Here is a 25,132-nt window from a genome sequence, read left to right as displayed (position 1 = left end):
GGGGGCTCAGCAGCTTTCCTTCCCTTTGTCCTCCAGCCTTCCCGCTTTCTGAGCAGAGCTGTTAACTTATGACCTCCCAGCTGCTAAGTCGCGCTTGCTGTCGGAATACAGTCCGTCAGGCCCCTCCGCTTTTTGCAAGCCAGACTTGGGGCTCTGCTTGGCCGGCGAGCTGCCCCTCCGCCCCGGCTCCCTCCCGCCAGTCCGTGGAGGGCGCACCGCCTCGCCGCCCTTCCTACCCTCTTCCGTAGGCCTCTTGTCTGCGCTTGGCTCCGGGGACTGTAGGGTACTTATTTTGCATAGATATGTCTGTAGAGGCAAGTAGCTACCTTTACATGAATTTGTTTCCATGATTGGAATGTGAGAGCCCTTTTAATACTTCCTCATTATGATTTAAAATCATATATTCATTGCAGTTTTTTTCTTTAGAAGTAGTGGTGTATGCTAAAACAGGTTTCCTTTTTTTTTTTTTTTTTCAAGTAGGCTTCATGCCCAGCACAGAGTCCAATGTGGGGCTTGAACTCATGACCCCGAAATCAAGACCTGAGCTGAGATCAAGAGTCAGTCACTTAACTGACTGAGCCACCCAGGCACCCATTTTTTGAAAATGCAGTATGCTCTTTTGTTGGAATGAAGACTAAACACGCTTCCCATTCATGCAATAATGTTTGTTGTTCTTATGATACAGCTTCTAATCCTTTATAATCAGTCTTTCTTAAATTTCATTGAAAGGCAATTAGTATTTGTTATCTTTCTATTATGAATGAGGGAAACTGAGGCTCAGTGTTGACTCTTTCCCTGTTTTAGCTAGTTAGGCATTCGAGGAAAATGTGCTGCTATCCTAATGATTTACTTTTGTTTTCAATTTCAGTTTCAAAGAACATTTGAGTCTCTTAAAAACGTTTCCAATAAATCTGACCTCCAGAAAACCTACCAGAAGCTTGGGAAGGAACTGGAAAATCTGGATTATTTAGCCTTCAAACGTCAGCAGGTAGGAGTCAGAACTTTCCTTGGTGGAGGAGATGAACACTTTAGCTTCCTACCATCCTGCCTGTCAGTTTTAAGTGGATCTGGGGAAACGTACCTTCTAATGTTTAGGGCAGAAATAGGTTGTGCTGTGCTGTGCTGACCTGCCATGTTCATACAGATTCATTGTGGTCCTTGCTTTAAGATGTGCAGTTTGGGGTGTTCCACATGTGTCCATATAGCTCTCTTAAAGAAAACTCCTGCTGGTTTGTGAAGATATAGCTACCCTTTGATTCAGGATGCCTCAGTGGCATATAGGAAACCTCTGTGATGGCTTGGCCACATGGCTTTTATATTTGACAGGGGGATACTTGAGGAGAAAAATCACCTGATGACCAGGAAAAGGATATAGATGTACATACAAAATTAAGGGAAAGGATCATGAATATGTCAACGTATGAATCAACCTTTAGTTTTCTTGTTTGATCTCTGAAGATGAGTGAAATTTTGCGTGTAAATTTGAACAGGAAAATATACTTTACAAATGCAAGTCTTTCAGCCTCCTTTTAAACTCCAAATAAATACAGAGCCAAAATAGACTTTTATAAGATTGCTTTTAGAATTAGTACTAAAAAAATGTATTAATTATCATTAAGTTCTGTGTGTTTGCAAGATACTGCCGCCGTAATTAGCTAGCTAATTTTCCCAAGCTGATCTTCACCAGTTTCTTCCCAGCCACTAGGTGTCAGAGTTGTCAAGCTTTTACTTTGATTGTTTATTCCAATCAGAACAGCCAGATAGACGTTTAAATTAGGTTGCATGAAATTCGGCAATGTGCTCAGTGATGGATAGCGTCTAGAAAAATGACTAAGTGGCTGACTCGTATGGGCAGGCACCGAGTCCATTACTTAAGAGTCTTTCCTGTTAGTGTGGCAAAAGGTGCAACTCTCTTGCCATTGCCCAATTCACAAATTTTGGATCTTTTGGATGGAGTTTTCAAAGCTGGGTATTTATTTATTTATTATTTTTTATATTTATTTATTATTTTTTATATTTATTTATTTATTAATATGAAATTTATTGTCAAATTGGTTTCCATACAACACCCAGTGCTCATCCCAACAGGTGCCCTCCTCAATACCCATCACCTACCCTCCCCTCCCTCCCATCCTCACCAACCCTCAGTTTATTCTCAGTTTTTAAGAGTCTCTTATGGTTTCGCTCCCTCCCTCTCTTTTTTTTTTTTCCTTCCTCTCCCCCATGGTCTTCTGTTAAGTTTCTCAGGATCCACATAAGAGTGAAAACATATGGTATCCATCTTTCTCTGTATGACTTATTAGTTACACCTTATGGAGTCACCACAGTATGGTCTAGAAATATTGACTTGAAAAGGGAATTGTGTTCTGGGTTTGCTCTGTCACTGACATTGCATGGGCATTTAGCCTTCCCATTGCCCTGTATTCCTGAGAAGGTGTATTTGTTTTGTAGAATGTTCTGGGGTAAATGGAGTATCTCTGCATATATTTAACTTATATGAAAAGGACACAATATCCATTGAAGTTTTATTTACTTATTTTAAAATTAGTGGGGGCTTACATATTAGCACATGTACAGAAGCAGTCACAGTTACAGAGAACTACTACAGGAATCTCCCATATGATGCTACTTAAAATTCACATCATAAGTCACTGCTCTGGCCTATGCATTTTTTAGTACAGTTTTGTTTTCCAAGAGCCATATTTTACCACTGAGGGATATTTGAGTTGGCAGGCAGTAGTCACTAACCTCTTCTCTTATTCTTTCTTATTAGCACATTTTCATTGATTAGATTCTTGCATTAGCTAATTGTGAATTTGGAAAAATGCTAATGCTTCAAGGGCAGGAGGGCAGAACTCTGACAGGATGGCCTTGAGGACAGATAAGTAAATTGCATGTGTGTATGAGTAACATATGGGCACATGGGGTGTAAATATATGTGTGTGTATATATATATATATATATATATATATATATATATATACACACACATACACACACACACACATCATATATACTATTAAATGGCAATTATGTATCACACATGGTGATTAATACCTATATGGATTAGATACTGAAATGTTGATAACAATATAATGGGGATGGTTTTATGAGCACCATTTTAAGGCAAGAAAATTGTTAAGAGAGTTAAGTAACTTGCCTAAGGTCACTGGGCTAATAAGACATAAAGCTGGGCTTCAAATATAAATCTGTAGGACTCCACACCTGGGTGGAGTCTTATTCCCAGTATCCCTGCAGGGAGCCAGGCTGGGGTAGGAAAGTGAGGAGGTCTAGATATGCAATATGAAGATAATTTTAGGGATGCCAGACCCAGGGCATAAAGAGACCTTTGAGAGTGGAGTACCTTACCTGGTGGGAGGCAAAACAGGCAAAACACTTCTCTCTCTGCCTCTCTTTCTCTCATGCAAATTGTTCAATATATACAAAAACACAAAAGGATTTTTGGAAGAATATCTTTAGACAGCTAAGAAAATGCATCAAACTTTATCTTCACAATCTTCTGAGTGTTATGTCTAGTAACCATGGTTCTAGTGAAATTTATTCACACAAGGCAGTGTTTTAAACTCAAAGGGACAAAATTTAACTGCATACACATCAGACTGTCAATCCTTTTGTATTATTCAACTCCACCTCTCCCTATCAGTGATCATTTTTTTTCTACCCAGAAAAGATGGGAGGGGAATTGGAGGGAAGGAGAAAGAGGATGATAGAGTAGAAAGAAAGTCAGGAACCAAAGAGTGATGGAAAAAGAGGGAAGGGGACTTGTAGGGATATGATAAGAGGGCTCAAGTGAGGGAAATTAAACTGTACTTGGTTTTACACTATGTCCCTGGAACTCTTGATTTAATTGATCACCCAACCCCCCACCCCCTAGCCTGTCTCTGTGAAGGGATATTAAGAATAAGACCTGGGAAAATATTATCATAAATGAAAACATTGATTCTTTGAAGAATTTAAAAAATCTTAAAATAGAAAAAAGGGAGAGAAAAAGACAGGAATACAAGAAGACGTAAATGAAGGAGATGGCAGAGAATAGTGAAGACAGATTTTGTTTACTTCTCATTTTGCTTCCAAATGTAGCAGAGCTTTCTAGAAATTTGTTGTATTAACCAAGTTCTGTACCAAAGTCACAGATGAATTGTGAATTAGGACGGGCAGGGTTGGAAGAGTCAGAACATCAACTCTTCTCTGACTTGACAGGATTTGCCTTTTATCTCCAATCCTGCACCTTAAAAGGCCTCCAAACCTATTAAACCCATACAAGTAAGTTTCTCCTACTGGAAAAGATTCAGGTCTCTGTAAAATTGCAATTCAGCAAGAAAGATTCTGCCTTATAAGGCAGGATTCTTTTTACCAGAGAATTAGTCATGCTTTGTTCCCTGGTCTAACCATATTTATCATTCCTTTTTGTGACAGCACGTAAGCTCCATAAGGACAGAGCCTCGTCTGTCACCTTCAATGCTGTATTCTCTACAGTGCTCACAACAGTATCTGACCCATGGCAAATGCTCAATAAATACTTGTTGGTGCTGTTGTTATTTTAAACAAGGAAGCATGCCCAAAGTTTTGGCCTCAGAATCCAGGCAATTAAAATTGATGTGTCTTACTCTACTTTTAAAATTCAGAAAGGCATTTACCCTTTGGCTTCCTGGATGTGGAAGATTGACAGATTGCCCCTTGCCTTATTTATTTAGTTTTTCTCCTAACATATTTCATTTTCCGTCCACTTCTTTAAACAGGCACAAAATGTTAATATTACCTTAATTATGAATTATGGATGACCAGTGAATTGATTACAAATATTTTCTTGGACTCATTCATTAGATTTTATTTCTTGTCCCTTTCTATGACATTTTAACATCATTTTGAGAGATTTCTTTCCCTGGGCCAGAGGGATCCCTGGAGTACTTTGCTCTCATCTTTTACCTTTATTTTTTGGAGTTACTGTACCTTCTCTCCTCTAGGTGTGATCTTAGCTATTTCTTTTCCTTTTCCTTTTTCTTTCCTTTCCCTTTCCTTTCCTTTCCCTTTTCCTTTCCTTTTCCTTTCCTTTCCTTTCCTTTCCTTTCCTTTCCTTTCCTTTCCTTTCCTTTCCTTTCTTTTTTCTTTAAGAGTTAGTGCTTATACTTCAACTATTCCTTAGGCTATATTTTAAGTTGGGGCACAAGCATCTCTACATTTTCCTACTGTCAAAAAGACTAATGTTGAAAATAGCTTTAGTTGGAAGAGGTGAGAGGAGCCCCTGATAGATGACGTGATGGGTTTTTTAGTTTGAATCAGCCAGAAGTAACTAGATGACAAGGCAAGATTAACCTGAGAGTGTGGAGACTTTTTCAGTTTTTATTATCTGGAGATGCAATCTTGGAGGTTATCTGCTTGGACTATTTGGTTTTTATCTTCCTGGCTAATGTTACATAGAGAATGGTAATGGTAAGCTTCAGTTATTATATGGAGCCCAGATTTGTATATTAATTTGAGAGGTTATAAATCAAGAGATTTCCTTGGAGTTTTGGTTTTGTGGAATAAAATAAAATAAAGTTTGATTATCTGTACTCTAATTTAATTCCTTCCTCTCTTTTTCTACCCTTAATATTTATAATAGCATTATGAGACACATCCCCTTTCCAGAGGCTTCTGAAGTCCTTTGGTATAAATTAAAGTTGACATTATTGAGTTGGACATTATGTAGACTAAAGCACATTTACATATTGATGTGAAAATATATAAAATTAAAATATTGTGCTTCAGATACACATCCATGTCAGAACACATCACATACCCTTGGTCTCCCTAATCATGCCATGTTATTCTTGCCTTCTGCCCTTTTCATAAGGTTTATAAAACTTGGTATTTAGAGTATCTGGTATTTCCATTTGCTTATTTAACTGCTAATCATTCTTTAAAGCAAAACTGAAGTCTAGCCTCCTTCATGACACTTCATCCCATGACTTCTAGTCAATATGTAAATTCTTCCTTCTTTGCCATTCTTAGCTTCTTATCCATGTCATCCAATTTAGCATCTGATTGATTATATATTTATTGAAGATCCATGTAGTGCCAGTTAGAGTATGGCTTTGTAGTCAGCCAAATCTGGTTAGACTACTCTGTACCACCTTGGGCACCACAGTTCTTTTTTAAAATGTTAGGAAAATAATACCTAACTTATAGCCTATTTTAAGAAAACAATATATGAAGTATAAAGTATATATGTAAATGCTTTAAATCCTTTAAAATACATAAAGGAATCAGTATATAAAGGACTTAGCACCGTGTCTGGCATGTGGTTAGTACAAGTGGTAGTTATAATGTTGTTTTGTATTATTCTCATAATGCATCTTCAATAATGGTTTGTAAGTTCCATAAGAATGTGCTCTCTATTCTGTATATTTTTGTACTGCATATAAGGTCCAGCACTGCTCTGAACATATCAGATAGAATGTTTCTGGATATACGTGATATAGGGGCTAGAGATCTGTGTGACAAAAACAACAACAACAACAAAAACTGTTGATACCTATTGAGAAAAAAGTTGCATTATTTGCTTCTACTGTGTTTTTGTGGTAGTATCTCTTGGGCAGTAAAATTAAGGTCCTGAGTATTATGCTATGACAATCTGTGGTGGAAGGTCGTAGACCCAATGTTCTGGCTAAATCCTAACTAATGTAGTCATAGTTACGTCCCATACACCTAAACTTCCCTTGTGGTTTCAGGTGGTATTGTTCAGCACAATATTGTTTTCTCTTTAGTGATGATGTTCAGGAATGAAGCACTGCTTTTTTCTTTTACTGAACTGAGTAAGTTAATCCCTTCAGATAACTGCAAAACCAGAAGGGTACATAATACTTTGTAGGATAAAAATTGCATTTAAAATGATCCCTTATCAATGAGGAAAGATAGAAACAAATTAGATAAAACTCATTTAGTAAGAATAACTGTAGGCTAGTATCCTTGCATTGAAAAATAAAATTCTAGATGGATAATGATAGACCCTGTAGAGAATAATTGTAGGCTTACCTTGGAATTCAAGAACTCTGAGGACACAAGACAACAATGTAGGGCTCCTCTGAAATCAATGCGTAGCAAAACAAAACTGAATAGTGTTAGGCTTGTTGTTGTAGTACTATAGCATATAGAGAAGAGGAAATTGATGAATGCCAGTAATAGTCTTCAACAATGTAAAGACTTACGGCAATACATATGTTATGGATCATCTAGGATAGGGGGATATACAATGATGTTGCACTAGGAGTTGCTTATCTGTAAGGACAGTATAATGTAGAACTAACTTTGCATTACCTTAACACTAAAATGGAAGTGTATTTTACTTAAATATACTTTACTTAAAATATATTTTCCTAAATACATTTTACTTAAAACTTTTAAAAATAAAGTACCTATGCTTTTGGGATTATTCAGATTCAGTCTAAGGAAGAGTGTAATTGGAGTCTGAATGAGCATTAACAGGAGGTGTTAGGCTTCTAGAACAATAGTTCTAGAAGCAATAGATTCGGTTCAGTGGCTTTTGCTAGATGAAATATGTTAATAGCTCAATTGAGAGAAGATCCATCCTTTCCTTGTTCTGTAATTAATCCAACTCTCTTGAAAGAGTTCTGATTGAATTATTCCTTTTAAGAATAAGTCAACCAAAGACTGCTACATTAAAATATTCATGTCTACCTTAGATGGTATTCTGTCTCTTATTTGCCCAATCAAGTAAAATGATTGTTTATGCCATTTATAAAACTGTTTCTGAAGATCCCAAAGCATTTCAGACATTATTAAAAATTCATTGCACAAGTATTAAAGATGTTGTAAGATTGTGTAAGGTTGTAAGATTGTAAGATCGTGTTACACGAAAGTTTGAATCAACCCCAACGTGTTTTATTGTATCCACTCTATATGCAATTCCATTTTTATTCAGATGTACAGTTTGTCTCATAAAAAAAACACATGGCATTACATTTATTTTTCAGTTTTCTGGTACAGAGAGAGAGGAAGGTTGGATACATCATTCAAGGTCATTCCGAGTCAGTAATAGATCCAGAATTAATATTCACATTTCCTAATTTCTAGCTTATTGCAATAGCCATCAAATCATTTTCATGACTTCATAAACTGCAGATTTTTATAGGGTGATTTCTTTTCCTATAGTTATAGTCTGAAGTTAAAAAACCATATGGATTTTTATGTAAGAACCTTATCCTTTATTTAAAAACAAATAATCGTATTATATATTGGTTGTCCTTCTAAAATTTGATTTCTACATTGGAGATAGTTAATAGTCATGACAAGTAGGTATCTTCTAGTTAATTAGTAAAGTACAAATATAGAGATACCTTTTAAATTCTAAAGTTTGCTATTCTATTTCCATCTGTTGTCTCTGGGGTTCAGTTTATTGGTGGCACTTAGGTAGAAAGCTGTTGAATCAAGCATATATTAGCTGATTTTCATGCACCAGAGAAGATTTATTAATTTTTTACAAGGTTGTTTACTATGGTAGTTTCCCTCATGGGCAGCTTATAGCTACTTTATAGTGGGGAATGCTTATTGAAATAGTTAATGCTTTGTTATGGGTTGTTTTCAAAATTTACAATGCTGATAGGAATTTCAGGAGGCTAAAAAACTTTAGTGTTTGCATCAATATGGCACTTATTTGTGCGTGTTTTATGTTGATATACCTAAGTCCATAAGATTATCAATAAAAGTTGGTTATTGATGAGGAATTAAAGTTCTAAGAGTTAACTCTGAAGAGATATCTTCCCTAGTCTGTTTTGTAGCTTGAAAATGATCTGCATGTGCAGAGAGGATAAATTTTCACTCCTAAGATTATGAGCTGTGGTGGCCTATGATGCAAAGCAAATAAGGTATAAGAGAATCAAAGAACCTAAACTCTGGCCCTCATCTCCTCATGGAGATACCCTGTACAAGGCTATATACTTTGCTAATGGCAGCATAGGGACAATAATAGGAAGTGACATTTTCTTTGGTCCTTTTGTGAGTTCTTTAGGATAAGTCAGCCAGTTGTGTATTGATCCTTCAGTATCTTTGGTTTGTATACTGAATATAGATATGGGTGCTGAATATAGATACTTTTAACATCTAAATTTACATGTACACTGTTAGACATTGAGATGCCTGTAAATGCAAATCATTCAGTAGTGCCATTCTTATTTTAAAAGAAAAGATAGTGTAATAATATTACAGTATTTTAGAAGAGGTAGAAATTAGAAGCATCATCTAGTTGAATCACTTCAGTACATGGATACACAAATAATACAGAAAACATGATTTTGTTCTTTTATTGCATAAGAATTTTTATCTTCGACAGTTTCTAGATCCTGTGTCCTCCAAGCGAATGCCCTCTAAACCAGTTCTTCCCAAATTTTATTATGTATACAGATCATGTGGGGAATTTTGTTAAAATATGCATTTTGATTCAGTAGGTTTGATTCAGACGGGAGAGTCAAACAAATTCCTCAGTGATACGGATGCTGTTGACTCCTGGACCACATTCTGAGTATAAAGGGAGTGTAGATGATAAATTGCAGGAGAATTATTTCCAGTTGTATTACAGAAGCCTACTACAATCCCTGGAATATAGTGAGTACTTACTAAATATTTTGGACTGAGTGATGATACAGTGGTAAGGTTTTTGTCTATGTGTAGGACATAGAAGTTTTTGCCATCCTTAGTATTGTATCCTTTATCATAAAATTTATAGCTATTTTTGTGTTTCTCTGTCACGTGAAGGGACATGCTTGTGTACATAAATACTGTGTTTTTGTAAATTATGTATTTCAGCAGTTGTAGAAGTTGTTATTTGTACATCTTTACCCCTAGTGAAAGAATAGATTGAATATGAGAGCAGTTGCGTCTAAGGTACAAGGAGCTGAAGAAGAGTAAGATGTAGTATTTTAGCCCTGCAGTGTCCACTGTGAGTTGGCCAAACTGACCATGAGACCAGCTGGTATTAGCAGCATTTGTTCCAGAATAGCAAGCTTAAATACTTACTATAGACATGATGAAAATGATAATCTCAAACATATTCTTAAATTTGTGTATCTAAGTTGTACCTCTGTACCTGTGTGCACAATCAGAAAACATCGCATTGACTGTTAACTGCATCCTTGTCAGGCAAAAAGATTACTGCTACAGCTATAGCTCTCTGTGTTAATCGTAGTGCTGGGAGTGCGCCTAAAGCACTACTGGCTGAAATTCAAAGAAAGTGTTGATGCTGCTAAGATGAGGCCAACAGTTTTGCTGACAGCAGAGCTTTAAACATGCACACACCAATCATGCAGCCTTTTGTAGATGTTAAGTTGTTTGTTTGTTAGGGGTTGATTGCCTGAGGGCTAATTTAATATGTAATGAGAAATTCAGTTTATTTCTTTATTTTTTTAAAAGCATACTCAATTTTTGCTCTCTAAAATACCATATTTGGACAGTTTCAAGCTTTCTATTTAGGAGGAGGCTAATCAGCTTTCCTTTTTTTTTTCCTCATTCTGCAAATGTGACAGCAGTACAAACACATGCTGATATACATCTAGGTAAGGGGAGATACCACCAGAAGATGGAGCAACATGGCTGGTTTGTTCCACATCTTTATCAGTAGTTTACAAGGGTATATGTATATATAGGATTTCTTCCATACACTCTGGTTTGAAATAACAAAAAAACCATAGAAATTAATATAGTTAATATTCTTCAGAGTCATATTACAATTTAGATGGGGTATCTTTGAATTTTTACATTGTAAGTAGCTTTTCTTTCTCCTATTGAAAACAAATAGCTGAATTTTTTTCATTGACCATATTATTAACTATATTATGCTTAATATTTTTAGTATCACTTATGGGATTTTAGCAAGATGCCACAATCAACCTATAATATACACTGCATTCTTCTCCTTAACTGTATTTTTATGAATCTAACTTTTTTCTTTGTTGTAAAATACAGCATTCATACAAGTTAATATTCTCTATATAAATGCTGCTCATGTTATTATAGCATCTGGTTGTACCATAGTTAAGTATTTATCATTTACTCCATTATAAAACCTTTGTTCCAAAAGAGCTGTATGAACCTATTAGATATATACACAATTAGGTAGGTAATGATCTGTGGCTGCATCCATACAGCATCAACAGCTGACCTGTGGCTGGGTTTCCAAGTGTGGTGCTGATTGTTGATAGGAAGTACTCAGTTCATGAGATGAAACCGTTTTGATTATTTTGAGGGAGTGTGTGTGTGTGTGTGTGTGTGTGTGCTCTGAATTTGAGTTATGCATTGTTTTAATTTTAATGTTTGCTTTGTGAAGAAATTATTTATTTCCTGACTCTGATTTAGATAATGGTATTTATCCCTACTGTGGTAAGGTCCCTATTCAAACATTGGAAATTACCGAAATCTTTCTTGGTACTTTCATTGGTGCACAAGAATGAAATGGTCCACTGCATGTTTCATCACTGATAGTTATACATTTGTGTCTTCATCCTAAATTTATATTTGTAAATCAAAGATAATTGAGTTTTGGTCTTTTTCCTATGTTAGAGTTGATTAAAAAAGGGTGTGTCAGGGAAGCTGACACTATGAAGGAAAAATTTGAATGATGATTTGAAAGAGAAAAAAATACATTAATGAAGGGAGCTACAAATAATAGGATACTTTTGGCAGTTCTTATAATCATCATGTAAAAATTGAGAGAAACTAAATATGATACTTTGGTAAATTTCCCAAGTTTTGCGTCTTTTTTGTCAGCTTTTTTTTTTTAAGTTTATTTATTTTGAGAGGAGGCCCCCGGGGGGGTGGGGGGGGGGGGGAAGGAGGGAGGGAGCAGCAGAGAGAGAAGGAAAGAGAGAATCCCAAGCAGGCTCTGTCTTGTCACCGCAGAGACTGACCAGGGGTTTGATCTCATGAACCTTAACATCATGACCTAAGCTGAAACCAAAAGTCAGTTGCTTAACCCACTGAGCCACCAAGGTGCCCCTTCTTTGTCAGCTTTTGAGTGTAAGCTCAATGAGGCTCATTTTCTCAGGGTAAAGGCATCACTTCTCACTTTGGATCAAAGCAGAAAGTCCTGGGGTGTTATGCTATGTATCATATGTAAATAAAGAGAATTTTTGATAAGCAGCAGTGTGCTGTATTGAGAAAATATTGGGCAGAAAGTTTTAGTTTGCCTGTTGCTCACTCTAATAAGAATGTATGTCTACACCATATGGTAAGAGTAGGCATACTTAAGGTTAAATTCGTTTAACAACTGGGGAATTATGTTTATTTTACTTAGGATATGGGTAACATTAATATAGACTAAGCTGAATAAATGAATTAAATGTACCTGAACTTTGTTTTAAACCTAGAAGAAATTATCTATTTTGGAAACTCTTTGAAATCTGTCAGGAAACATCTTTGTCTTGAAAACAGGGAGTATGTAACTCCTGGCTTAAGATACTTAAGATATTTGACCACTAAAATAATGGTTTAGAATGGGATCCATGAAAAAGAAGATAGAATTATACCAGTGGTAGGGTGTTTGTGAAGGAAGGAAACCTAAAATTAGATCCTGTATTAAGCAACGTATGCTAAGTAAGTTAGCACTTGTGAGCATGTGGTGCTTATGACTGACTTGTATCAGTGGCTGTGCATTTTCTTCTGCTCCATAAATCTGGCCCTGCAGACGTAGAGGATATCTTGATATCTTTGTTACTCCGTATCTTTAAGAAGTTTTGGAAGGTTTATTTCTTACCCTTGATAATGAGTACTGTTTGTGTACATTACTGCTACTGAAAGTTAGTAATTTCTTAATGTCACTAGGGTATCAGTATGAAAAAAACCTGAAAACGACAATTTTCAAGAATGTTGGTGTAAGTGGAATAGATGCTATTATTCTGCATTGTACATTTTTAATGTACATACTTTTTGCATATGGCTCTATATGAGATCTGAGGTCAATGAACACACTCTAAGATCAAACTCTTAGATTAAAAACACTGTTGATGATATTTCAGGGCATGAGTAATTATGAGTAGTTTTAGGATAAATAGATAAGACTGGTAACATTTTTATAAAATATGACATTAAAACATATTTATTTTAAAGACTGATAAGCTGAAAATACCAGTCACATTTCAGAATAATAAAAGAAAATGTAGTTAAGATTGACATATAGCGTGTTGAAGGTAAAGTGCATATTCCTTAGGAGACCTCTGAAAATAATGTGTGTATCAAGGGAATTATAGATGCTATAAATAATATATAGCTTATGATAATTAATGAAAAACACAATATACATTTCTTTTTGCTGCATCTTATTGTGAACTATATTCCAAAATTGATGGAATTAGGATGATGCTAAGGATTCATTTCATTGTAGCATATTATAAGCAATTACAAATTTTTATGTAACAGATAACCTGGTTATCTAAACAATAACTCATTTCATATCTGTTATGAGTGAAATATTCATTTCACCTGTATGAATATTCTCCTTAACTTGAATATACTCTAAACAAAATTGGCTTTACCAAAGCTTCTAATGGGTCAGGGCTGGAATAAATAACAGGGGGTGTGAACCTCCTCCTAAAAAGGAAACTCAAAATTATTATTCAGTAGTTTGGGAAGTTTGGATTTTTTTTGACCCAGTGGAGGTGGGCAGAACCCCAGTAATTACTGGTAAAAGATTTCAAGCCATATTTAACTCAATTTTGACACATAATAAAATAGAATGTTTTATTTGCCCGTGTTTGTCCCTTTTTAAAAAAATGTATTAAAGTATTCTTTATATACAATGTTACATTAATTTCAGGTGTACAATATAGTAATTTAACAATTCTATACATTACTCAGTGCTCACCATGGTAAGTATAGTCACCATATTATTGCCACAATGTTATTGACTATATTCCCTATGCTGTACTTTTCATCTCCGTGAGAAAATTTATTTATTTATTTATTTAATAACTGGAACTTTGTGCCTCTTAATAACCCTTTATCATTTTGCCCAACCCCCTGCCTTCCTCCCTCTGACAACCACCAGCTTATTCTCTATATTTAAGAGTCCTTTTTTGTTCATTTAAAAAATATTTCAGATTTAAGTGAAATCATATGGTATTTGTCTTAATTTAAGGCAATTGCATTAAAAAATAATGAGATAGTGTATTAAATTATATGAAAACCTAGAACTTAGCTTCAGTAAAGGCAGAAAGTACTTTATTATTTTTTAAAACTTCTCTTCCTCCTAAGCACTAACACAAGCCATATATTCATGAACAAATCCCCACCACTATGTGAGCCTAGTCTGCTGAAAATAAAAAGGCATATATAATTCTGCCACACAGCGAGATAAAAGCTGTGTTATTTATGCATGGAAACCATTTTCTACTAGAAGGAGTTGTAAAAAAAATAATAGAATTATAAAGAAAGTGAGTTTACAGAAAGAAGATCGACTCTTCTTAGCATTATGTAAATACTTTCTACAAGGGTGCTCTGATATAAGAGACATACTATGCAGTATTTCACTTTAATAAACAGTAAGTGATGATTATTCATGTAATAACAGAAGGACTTCTAGTGTACATAAATGTTCTTTCACAGATTATTGACAGAGAGGTTGGAATGTTAGGAGACAGTGTCTACTAGACGTTCTCCAGTAATAAAGATTTCCTCTGTCTGAAGCTATGGGAATACCTACTATACAGGTTAGATATTAAATTACTTAATTGATGCAATAATCATGTGATGGGAATGTTATTATTGGGCGATGATCTGAGTTTTGAAATGATGGGTGAAAGCAGGTTACATTTTGATAATGTCACATAAGACCAGGCGTGTTGGGTTGGTCTCTACCCCCACAAACATTTTCATAATGTTTCTTATGACAGGGACTAAAATAGAATGTCTAATGCTTAATGTGCAGGCAGTGGGATTGTCTGAAGGGAGTGACAAGAGCACAATGTTTAACAAGGAGACTACGGATGAGAACATAAGGGATAAGTGATTCCCAGGTAGAGGAACCAATCTAGAAAGCACATGGTAGCTGCTAAAGGAATATTATGAAGGGGGATTGATATATAAAAGTTTAGAGTTTAGGGTAATATGGAATCCAAGGTGCTTTATTTCTTTTTTTCTTAAGTGTATTTATTTATTTTGAGAGAGAGTGAGTGCCCACATGAGTGGGGCTGGGGCAGAGAGAGGGAGAGACAGAATCCCAAGCAGGCTCCACGCTGTCTGCACACAGAGCCCAACGTGCACATGAACTGTGAGATCAAGCTAAGAACTGTGGACCTGAGCCTAGATTAAGAGTCCGATGCTTAACCAACTGAGCCACCCAGGTGCCCTGAAGGTACTTTCTTAGAAGCACAATGTGAGATTATATTGCATAATTTTACTTTGAGACGTGTTCTTTTTCCCATTTTCCTCCTGGACTGCCCACACTGGAGGGAAGTTTCAAATTAAGCCTTGATAATAAAAAATGGCAATTCTTGACATCTTGCAAGTAGAGGCAAGTGGGCATAACCAGGTTGTCTTTCCCCTATTCCCTTCCACCCCCTCCAAGCTGGGGAGAAAAAGCATTGGACAGGAAAAAACAAGCTTAGATGTAGTCTGCTTTTGTGTGTGTCTTCTACCAGTGTGCCACAGCTACCCCCTTCCTTTAGGCTGGGAGACATGATAGAACTTACTCCGTTGCTGTTTGGGGGATCTGAGATGAACGGTGAATTCCAGGTCTAATCTGGACTTCTGAGAGTAGAAAGGTTTCTAGGGAACTTAAGAGGCAGAGTAGGTGTTTTTTGCCATGTTTTCAAGTCAGAATTTTTTTTTCCAGTTCTAATATAGTGTTGAAGGCATCAGAAAATTTCTTTGGGACCAGAGTGTGATACAGAAGTCATCTGAGAGAGAGGATCAGGGAGCTTGGTGACATGGAGGAGACAAGGGCAGCAGATTAAAGAAGGATGGGTAAGGGAAGTTATAGCTGACCTCCAGGATCACCAGTACCATAGTTTGCAGTGGGAACTGAGAGAGCTGCAGACTGTCCAGATGCCATTTGAGCGAGTGCTATCCAGTGCTAAAGACCAAGTGGGAGGAGTCACATCAGGAACAGGAGGCCAGTGAAGGACCAAGGCAGATCCAGGTAGAGGTGAAGATGACTGTCTTCCCAGCAGTCCTGTGTTGGCAGCTGCATGAACCCTCCTGTGGCTTAGACTCATCCCCAGGGAGGGAGAATCAGGAGAAAAATCTAAGGATTTAAACCTGAATGTAATTGAATTATAAAACTAAATAGACTGAGAAATCACTGAATTGGTCTGAGTGTACCTGAAAAGGATTAAATTAAGTTTCTGCCCTGAGCAACATGGGGCTTAGAGTAAAAAAAAAAATCATTTTATTGCAGAAAAATAAGTTATTTATTTATTAATTATACTGAAAGCCTGAAAAAAAGTTAAATCAGTATTTATGATTGTGAAATTTGTATCTGCTATAAAGTTACAAATCTAGGACTGAATGGGGGAGCATTGTGATATTTGGAAAGATAGCAGATATTTAGATGAGTGAGAGAGAGAGAGAGAGAGAGAGAGAGAGAGAGAGTGTGTGTGTGTGTGTGTGTGTGTGTGTGTGTGTGTGTGTGTTTGGCTTTTGTATCCCACTTCTACCATAGCCAACTGGGAGATGAAGTATCACTTTGGTTAGGGTTGCCAGATAAACTATAGTAGGCCCAGTTAAATTTGAATTTCAGATAAACAACAAATAATTTTCTCAGTATTAACTATGTCTCAACTATTGTGCAAGGCATACTTATACTAAAAAAAGTATTCATTATTTGTTGGAAATTGAAATTTAACTGGGAATGTTTGATTTTTTTATTTGCTAAATCTGGCAAAAGCCTTATTCTTTGTTACACATAGCTGGTGAAAAAATAAAACTGGCTTGCACTTTACTCAGTGAAGTTTGGTAACAAGTGGGTGCCATACAACAAGTGTTAATATTATATTTCATAGAAGAGGCAATTCTTGGTTCATCTTGATGGGTTGGGCTGGCTCTCTGAGACAGCCAAATTAGGACAGACAGAATAAAATAGTTTAAGAAAATCACAAGAAAGTAAACGTATTTGATGACTTGTTCTAGAACACACAAATAGTAAGTTGCAGAATAAGGTTTATCCAGGTCCAAAATGCCTTCATAATACAAATTCAGTTATTTATTTATTTGTCTGTTTATCTGTTTATTTACTTATATTTTAGAGAGAGAAAGAGAGCACTAGTGGGGGAGAAGGGCCAGAGGGAGAGGGAGAGGGAGAGGGGGAGAGAGAGGGAGAGAGAGAATCTTAAGCAGGCTCTACATTCAGCACAAGCCCAACATGGGGCCATGTCGGGCTCTATCTCATGACCCTGGGATCATGGCCTAAACCAAAATCAAAAGTCAGTTACTCAGCTGACTGAGCCACCCAGGCACCCCCAAATTCAGTTTCTAAAGAACCTGTCAGCAACATATTCACTGTATGAAGAAAAGTACTCTTAAAATCTGGGTGGTTTGGTAGCTGCTGCTTTCTTCTCAAATGTACTCTTCTGTTATGGTCAAGCCTATAAAAGGAAACTTACAAATCTTTTCCAGGAAGCATGCCTTTGAAATTAGTTGAATTATTTTAAAGAAATCATAAGATGCTACTTCTTTTTAACTTGGCATTTTATTCAAAGGGTGTTTCTGAAATTAAACCAGTGGGAGTTTAGCCAAAATAGTGCTGTGACACAATGATGTCATTTAGAGAATGTTGTGCTGAGTTAAATAGCTCTAATTATTAGGAACTTTAAAATCATAAAGCAACTAAAAAAACACCTCACTTTTGAACTTCAGTGGAATATAGTTTCATTATGTGAAGCATTTCACCTGGTTTGGATAGTTGGCTTTCAGCAACTATTTGAGATCCCAGTGTTAAAATCTCCTTTCCTTATACTTAGTTTCCTCTTCTGTCCCAGAATAATTCTATGTTCTGGACCTCATTTCCCTCTGTCCTATGAGGACCTTGCTCCATTTGGAATGCCTATTTTCTCTTTACTTTCAACTTTTCCTACTCATGTTTCCTTCCTAGCATATTCTTAACCTGTTAAAGTTTGGTCCAAATAACAACAACATAGCAATCTTCATTCAAAGCTGTATCAGCTACAGCAACAGGCCTAGCTCTCTTCTCTTCCTCATAGCTAAGTTTCTGAAAGATTTTAGGTGAGCTAACCTGCTTATTTAACTACATCAGTTCTTGGATAGAAGTAGGGAAATTGAATATTTCCTGTAGCTAATTATTATTAACAGGCATTCTATTCCCATTAAGAATCAGATACCATAAAAATTCCAAAATTGACTATGAAAATAAATGAAAAGAAATGTAAATATATATTTCCTCAAATGTATGTTAAGCATATAAAACCGAACTCTTAATATAAAAGCTATGCTTTAAAAATATCTTTGTGTGAATTTTTTTTTCATGGGTTGGGCTAGGTGAGCCTTCTGAAAATAGGAGACCAGTGAAGTATGACCTTGAAAAGCTCTTCTTTCATGGTAAAGGTTCAGGAATTTTTACTGTTTTATGGATCTTCAAACTGCTTTCAGATTTAGGGCAATCTGTTATTAACATTTTTGTTCATTCAGTGGACATGAATACTTCAGTGGTTTTTGAGTTGTTAAATATAGGTGAGGGAAGGTTTCTATGACAATTTTCTTTTTTATGATTCCTTATGTTTTCATTTTAATATGAGTTAGCTGATTTGTTCTGTCTTGACCAGCTTAGCAGTATTGCCAATGGACTCAGTAAGGAGATGATTTTATCAACAGTTGTAGGGCAGATTAAGTACCAGCTTTAGTAATTCTTTTGGAAAGTTTGAATTATGTGCTTGTTATTTTCTCCTTAGCACTGGTTGTTGCTCTTCTTGGAATGCTTTTCTATCAGAGCTTCATAACAAGTTGCCTTTATAATTTAGTTTTCAGCTTAAATACTATTTCCTTAGAAAGGACTTCTCTAATCCATGTAAGGAAGAACCATCTCCCACCCCCTGGCCTCTCCATAACCCTTATCACTGTATGAGGTTGTCTTGTAAATTTAATTTCTGTTGTTGTTTATTGCCCAGCTTTCTTCATTAGAATATAAGCACATAGTCTTTCTTCATATTGAATGTTTCTCAATAAATATTTATTGAAGAAATGAGTGATATGAAAGGTTAGTGATATCAGTGAATCAAAAGTCAAACCTTTCTAAGGAGGCATTTGTATGTAATAGTTTTTTTAAACTTCTTATTTACTTTTCACTTCTAAGTAATCTGGTTTCTGCCCTTCAGTTACGCCAGCACTGTTGTTATTATCACGGATCCAGTTGACAATTTTAAGTTGACCTTTTAACTTAACTTCTGTAAGGCATTTAACACTGTCAGTTGGCCTTCCTTCTTATAAATCTTAATTTTCTTTCTTTCTTTTTTCCTTTAAATTTTCTTTCTACCATGTAAATACTTTGCAGTTTTTCCCAGGATAAATATTGATGTTTCCCAGAACACGACTGCTTTTTCCTTTTCCTTCCTCTTCATTTTACTTTTTGTTTGGTAGCTTCTACATACACTATAGAGTGATCTCACATATATCATAGACTAAATAAGTGTCCCTAATCAATAATTGGATGATTCCTATATCTTCATTTTACTTCAAATATTTCTCTTTAATTCCAGACTTTATCTGGTTATTTAATGGGCTTTTCAAGCTCAACCTACCCCAAATTTCCATTATCTCTTCTTACCATCCATTCCTACTCCTTCTTTCTCTTCCATTTGTATTCCCCACCTTAGCAAATGCCTGATAACTGATTTTCTTGCATTCAGTTTCACTCCTTTTAAACTCAGCCTTAAATATTGTTGCTGGAAAGGTTTTTTTAAAAGTGCAAATCTGAGCATGTCATCATGTAAAATCCTTCAGTGGTTCTCCATTGCCTTTAGAATAAAATTCAAATTTTATAAGGCATTTAAGGCCCTTCATTTTCCAATAAAAGCTTTGTTTTTAGCCATATCAGAATATTTGTAGTTTTTTGAACATATCACATTTCCTCTGGCTTCATGCCTTGGCATATACTATTACTTCTGTATGCTTATTTTCTTTTCAGAGTCTCCTGGCCTGGCTCTTACTTGTACTTCAAGTTGCAGACTTGACTGCTCCTAATTTGGGGTAGATGCCACGTTGTGGTGTTTTGAAAATATTCCATGCATACTTTTATCACATCACTTGTCATACTGTATTTTTCTGTCCCTTTTCACATTAGCTCCTTGAAGTCATAGAGAAAATTCTTCCCTCTCTATTCCTCAACACCTTGAACCATTCCAGGGACAAAAAGTTAGTTTAATGTTTTAATGACTGGTGTTATGTGAACAAGTAATTGCATAAATTGCATAGTTCTGTGTGTATCTCTGTCTCTGTGTCAGAGCTTTTTTTTTTTTTTTTTTTTTTTTGGTGGGAAACCTTCATAATCTTTGAGGCTACTCAATTCAGTTTGGAGTATTGCACTACCATTTTCTTTTGCCTCCCTATTATTTGGGGGTGGGTGGGTAGCGTTTTCATGAACTGAGTTGTTTTGGTTCTTATTTATGTTTTCTTGTTATGTTACTTTTTATACTTGTAGATTGCTTGAGCCTGTATTTCTGTGATGGTCTTGGATGGTTTATAGGATTCCTAGTTTAAGCTCTTCTGTCAAGGTTGCAAAATATAGTTTATTTCCTGGATGGCTTTTTTTGGAAGGGTATGGGGCAAGGGCTATGGATCCTTTAGTTTTTAAAATACCCTTTTGTTTTGTTTTTCAGCATCCTGATTTTCTCTTTCTCATTTCTCTTTATGTTCACTGTGTAGTTTCCAGAGAGTGTTTCTCCATTCCCTTTACCCTATCCTCCTCCAAAGCCTTTCTAAGATTCTTAGAATCCCATGTACTAGTCCCATGCATTTACTAGGACTTTTTTCAGCATTTTTGTAATTAGGATGGAATTTGTTTTTCTAGCTCTGATTTTATTTTTATTTTATTATTATTATTTTTCCTAGCTGTGATTTTAGATCAATCGTAAATATTGGTGCTGGGTTCTCTCTTCTATTTTCATTGCAGTTTTCTTCCCTAGACCGTCTGTGTTCTCCAGGGAGCCTTGCACAATGATTATGAAGCATTAGCATGCTGGGATTTGGTATTAATATTCTATTTAAATGTAATTTGAAATTTAGATTGTTTTCTCCTTTGTGGTTATATTGGAGGCATAGGTTTTGTGTAGTTTTATTTGTTTTTTAATTTTTTCTTTTTGAGAATGTGCTGGGAGATTTGGAATTATACAGATGCCAGTTCCTTGGCTATCTGGATTTTTAAGACAACTGCAAAAACAATGTTCCCATTTATCCCCTGGTAATATAATTTATTTTCTTTCCTTGAAAAACATAATTTGAGACATTCTTTGTTAAGTGTTGTGACATTTCTGTTGCAATACCTAAATTGTCTAACAGCATCAATTTGAAAAACAAAGTGCTTAACATTAAGAAAGGTAGGGAAAAGATGAGATTTAGCACTAATTTCACCATAGTTCAGATTAGGACATAAGAGACACAAAGCAAATTAAGGTCTTCAGATCTTATGGCCTGTGGAAAAATTCAGGAGAATAAATTACAGCAAGATTGGTGCTTTATGCTAAAGACATTTGTGATAAGTTTTCTCTTCAAGAAAAGTAGCTAAGTACTAGGTCCAAGAATGAGAGCTAAGCACTTTTAAAACAATTTGGCATTTCATTTCCATGATATTGATTTTCTCCAGATACTTATCTAAGCCCCCGAGAAGGTAGGCCAAGGTGCTCTTCTTGGCCTCTTTCCATGCTTAAGTGTTTGGCTCCTGTCTAAAGAGCAAAGATCACCTGCCACATAGGCTTTCAGTGAATAAATACTCAAATGCAAAATGACAAGTTGCAACTTAGGTTTAGAAGTAATGGTTCATTTTTCTCAACCATAAGAACTGATTGATTTGTTTATATGGATGGTGATTGCAGAGGTGGCCTGGTTAAGGAGTGGGGGAAATTATTCACTTGTAATCAGCATTGGACCTTATAAAATGTATTTTAGTAATTTAACAAAACATTTTTCACCTTGGATTTAATTTGAATAATTTACTACAAGTGAAAGTTGAATCTTAGTTGTATAAAAAACACTCCCAAGGAAATCTGTAAAAGATACACTAATGGAGATATAAAGATAATTGTTTTATAAAGGAAATTTAGTTTGGTTTGCTGCGTATATAATACTTGCTGTACTGATTCATGTTAGAGAAGACTAGGAAACAAATATAAAAAGAAATCAGCCAATTCAAGAAATCTCTGGCCCATATGGCCTCTTAGAGAGCCATTTATTTCTTTTCAGTGCCTTCATTTCTTGCTTTTAAAAGTTAATATTCCAGGGGCGCCTGGGTGGTGCAGTCAGTAAAGCGTCCGACTTCAGCCAGGTCACGATCTCGCGGTCCGGGAGTTCGAGCCCCGCATCGGGCTCTGGGCTGATGGCTCAGAGCCTGGAGCCTGTTTCCGATCCTGTGTCTCCCTCTCTCTCTGCCCCTCCCCCATTCATGCTCTGTCTCTCTCTGTCCAAAAAATAAAAAAAAAAAAAAACAACGAAAAAAAAAAGTTAATATTCCTTATATTTTCTGAATACAATCCTCGTACCCCATTTTAGCCAAGTTTTTATTTATTTCCCCATCTTTCACACTTCTCCTCTCAGCATGCTCTGTGTCCCTATGCCATTTCTAGTTTCCCAGAAACCTCCAACTTAGTAACTTGACAAGGATCTGTATTTCTAATATCCCTCAACCTCCACTTCCCTTAAAACATACTCAGATGCACTAATCCCTATTAAATGGTTAGTGTTAGTAAGATGCCCTCTTCTTTTGTTCCAAACTTAGGGTTCATAGAGGTACCCTCATGTTTGTCCTCAGAGTTTAGAGCCCCCCTCATCCACAAATCTCTAATAACAGCAATTCTGAACACTCCCATATCTTCTCATTAGATTCCCTGTGATATCGAGGGACTAGAGATGGCTAGGGGTAGAGCTGAGGGTCACCACTGCCTGGGCCAGATGTGTGGGGTTGCTAATGCTCTGGTCCTTCTATAGGAATGGGATGTGAGATTCTGCTCCTCCAACAGGAATGAGGTTGCCTGCTGGGCTCTTTATCCATTATGTGCACAGCACTTCCCTCCAGCTGTAGCTATGTTCTCAGAGATCTGGGTTACAACTCCAGCTCTTCCAAGGGCATTCTCTTTTTTTCCATGGGGAACCACCCAGAGTGTGAGGTGGCTTATAAACACAATGGCCAATTTTCCTTTAAAATAGTACCTGATTGACCTGGATGATTTTTACATTCCTTTCTTCACTTAACACCTAACTTATGTGAAGTGGGCCACCTTTATGTTTCAGTAACTGTGACTTGGGCAATTTGATCAGAAGCTGAGACTCAGGATACACATACACTTCCATGGGTTTCCTGTTCTATAGGCTGGTCTCTCAGCATCAAAGACTTACTGAAATGAAAGTACAGGAGGTGGTGTTGGGATGATCAGGAAACTTGGCAGCCAATGGAGGAGACATTTTTGTCAAGGAGAATGTCTAACTGTCAAACCAGAATGGTTTTAGGATGGTCAATTTTATCTAGCTCTTAACTGAACTACCTACAGAAAACTGATACTTGCAGGCTTCCTTGTTGCCGCTCTTTCCTCCTGCATCCAGGTGCTAGAGCAGCTCTTCAGAACTTAGTGCACTCAGTAGTATTTGATTTCTCTGAAGCCTTTAGTCTAGAGCGAGGTGTACTGCCTAGGACATTGGTAGGGATCTACGTTATGATTGGGTGCTCCAGATAATTGTTTGGAAAGATTGGTTTTCGTAAATGCTTTTTGCATTTGGTATCATTACTGGAAATTTGTATTCTTTTTTCCAAACTACAAACTACTTTTGACAGAACTTAAATGGAAGAAAATAGTAAAAATGACTAATGGGTGAAGAAACATGACTCATTAGAAAGAAATTGAATTTACTTAATCTTCAGAAGATAAGGGTGAGGAGGGACTCCATAATTCTACCTTATGGTAGAAAATGGTTTTAACTACTTCTATGAATGCAGAACAAAATGAAAAGAAAAAACTTTGTTATCCACAGGTATAGCTGTACTTGAATATAGCAGGCAATTATAGAGCAGCTGTTTCTATCTCAGGTTGTACTAATCACTTTACTTATTATTTCATATGACCCTTGGACTAACTTTACAATAGTACCATTATTTTCTTCATCTTACAAATGAGAACACTGAGGCTCATGGAAGTTAAACTTGGGAATACAAGGACCTATTACAGTATGGGAGGGAAGCAGAAACTTAATGCATATACAAATACTAGTGGTTAAAGTAAGTCATAGGTCAGAAGTCAAACACAAATGCAGAAATCAGAAATACATAGTAAAGCAAGAGTAGTGGTTAAGTATTTAGCTGACTACCAAGTTAATAACTTGGATTTAAATAAAATAAAAAAAAAACACAGCTCACCAAACTATGGAAACAGATGATGACTACATTTAGCATGGTAAGCACTAAGTAATATACAGAATTGTTGACTCAATGTATCATACACCTGGAACTAATATAAAATTATATGTTAATTATTTTTAGATAAGATTTATATATCCTTAAAATTCATCAAATTTGTTTATTTAAAATCTGTGTATTTGATTATATGTAAATTGTACCTTAAAAGAGTTACTAAAAAAAGGGAAAGATAAGAAAAATAAAAAATAAAAAAAAAAACCTGATTAGAGCTCAGGCTCCTTTACCTATTGCCTGTTTGCATTGTTTGAATGTCTGCTGTGTTAACTCATGTTAATCAATAATAAATTGCAGAAGTCTTTGAGATTAAGAGTTTCAGAGGAGGGAAGATGGCGGCGTAGGAGGACGCTGGGCTCACCCCGTGTCCTGCTGATCACTTAGATTCCACCTATACCTGCCTAAATAACCCAGAAAACCACCAGAGGATTAGCAGAACGGAGTCGCCGGAGCCAAGTGCAGACGAGAGGCCCACGGAAGAGGGTAGGAAGGGCGGCGAGGCAGTGC

General features: G+C 36.1%; 1 protein-coding gene across 2 annotated transcripts in view; it reads left to right on the top strand.

The window, feature by feature from the left end:
- Positions 1-25,132, top strand: part of CTNNA3 (catenin alpha 3) — a 1,766,595-nt gene that overhangs the window by 166,281 nt on the left and 1,575,182 nt on the right. For both annotated transcript variants that reach the window (XM_040485152.1, XM_040485151.1), the window contains exon 5: positions 869-988. In XM_040485152.1, the coding sequence (XP_040341086.1) occupies positions 869-988 (120 nt within the window). The remainder of the gene's footprint in view (positions 1-868; positions 989-25,132) is intronic.

The sequence above is a fragment of the Herpailurus yagouaroundi genome, unplaced genomic scaffold (assembly GCF_014898765.1).
Source record: "Herpailurus yagouaroundi ecotype Mexico unplaced genomic scaffold, PumYag 163, whole genome shotgun sequence".
In the NCBI taxonomy this organism is placed as follows: Eukaryota; Metazoa; Chordata; class Mammalia; order Carnivora; family Felidae; genus Herpailurus; species Herpailurus yagouaroundi.
This window is presented reverse-complemented; position numbering and strand designations above follow the sequence as displayed.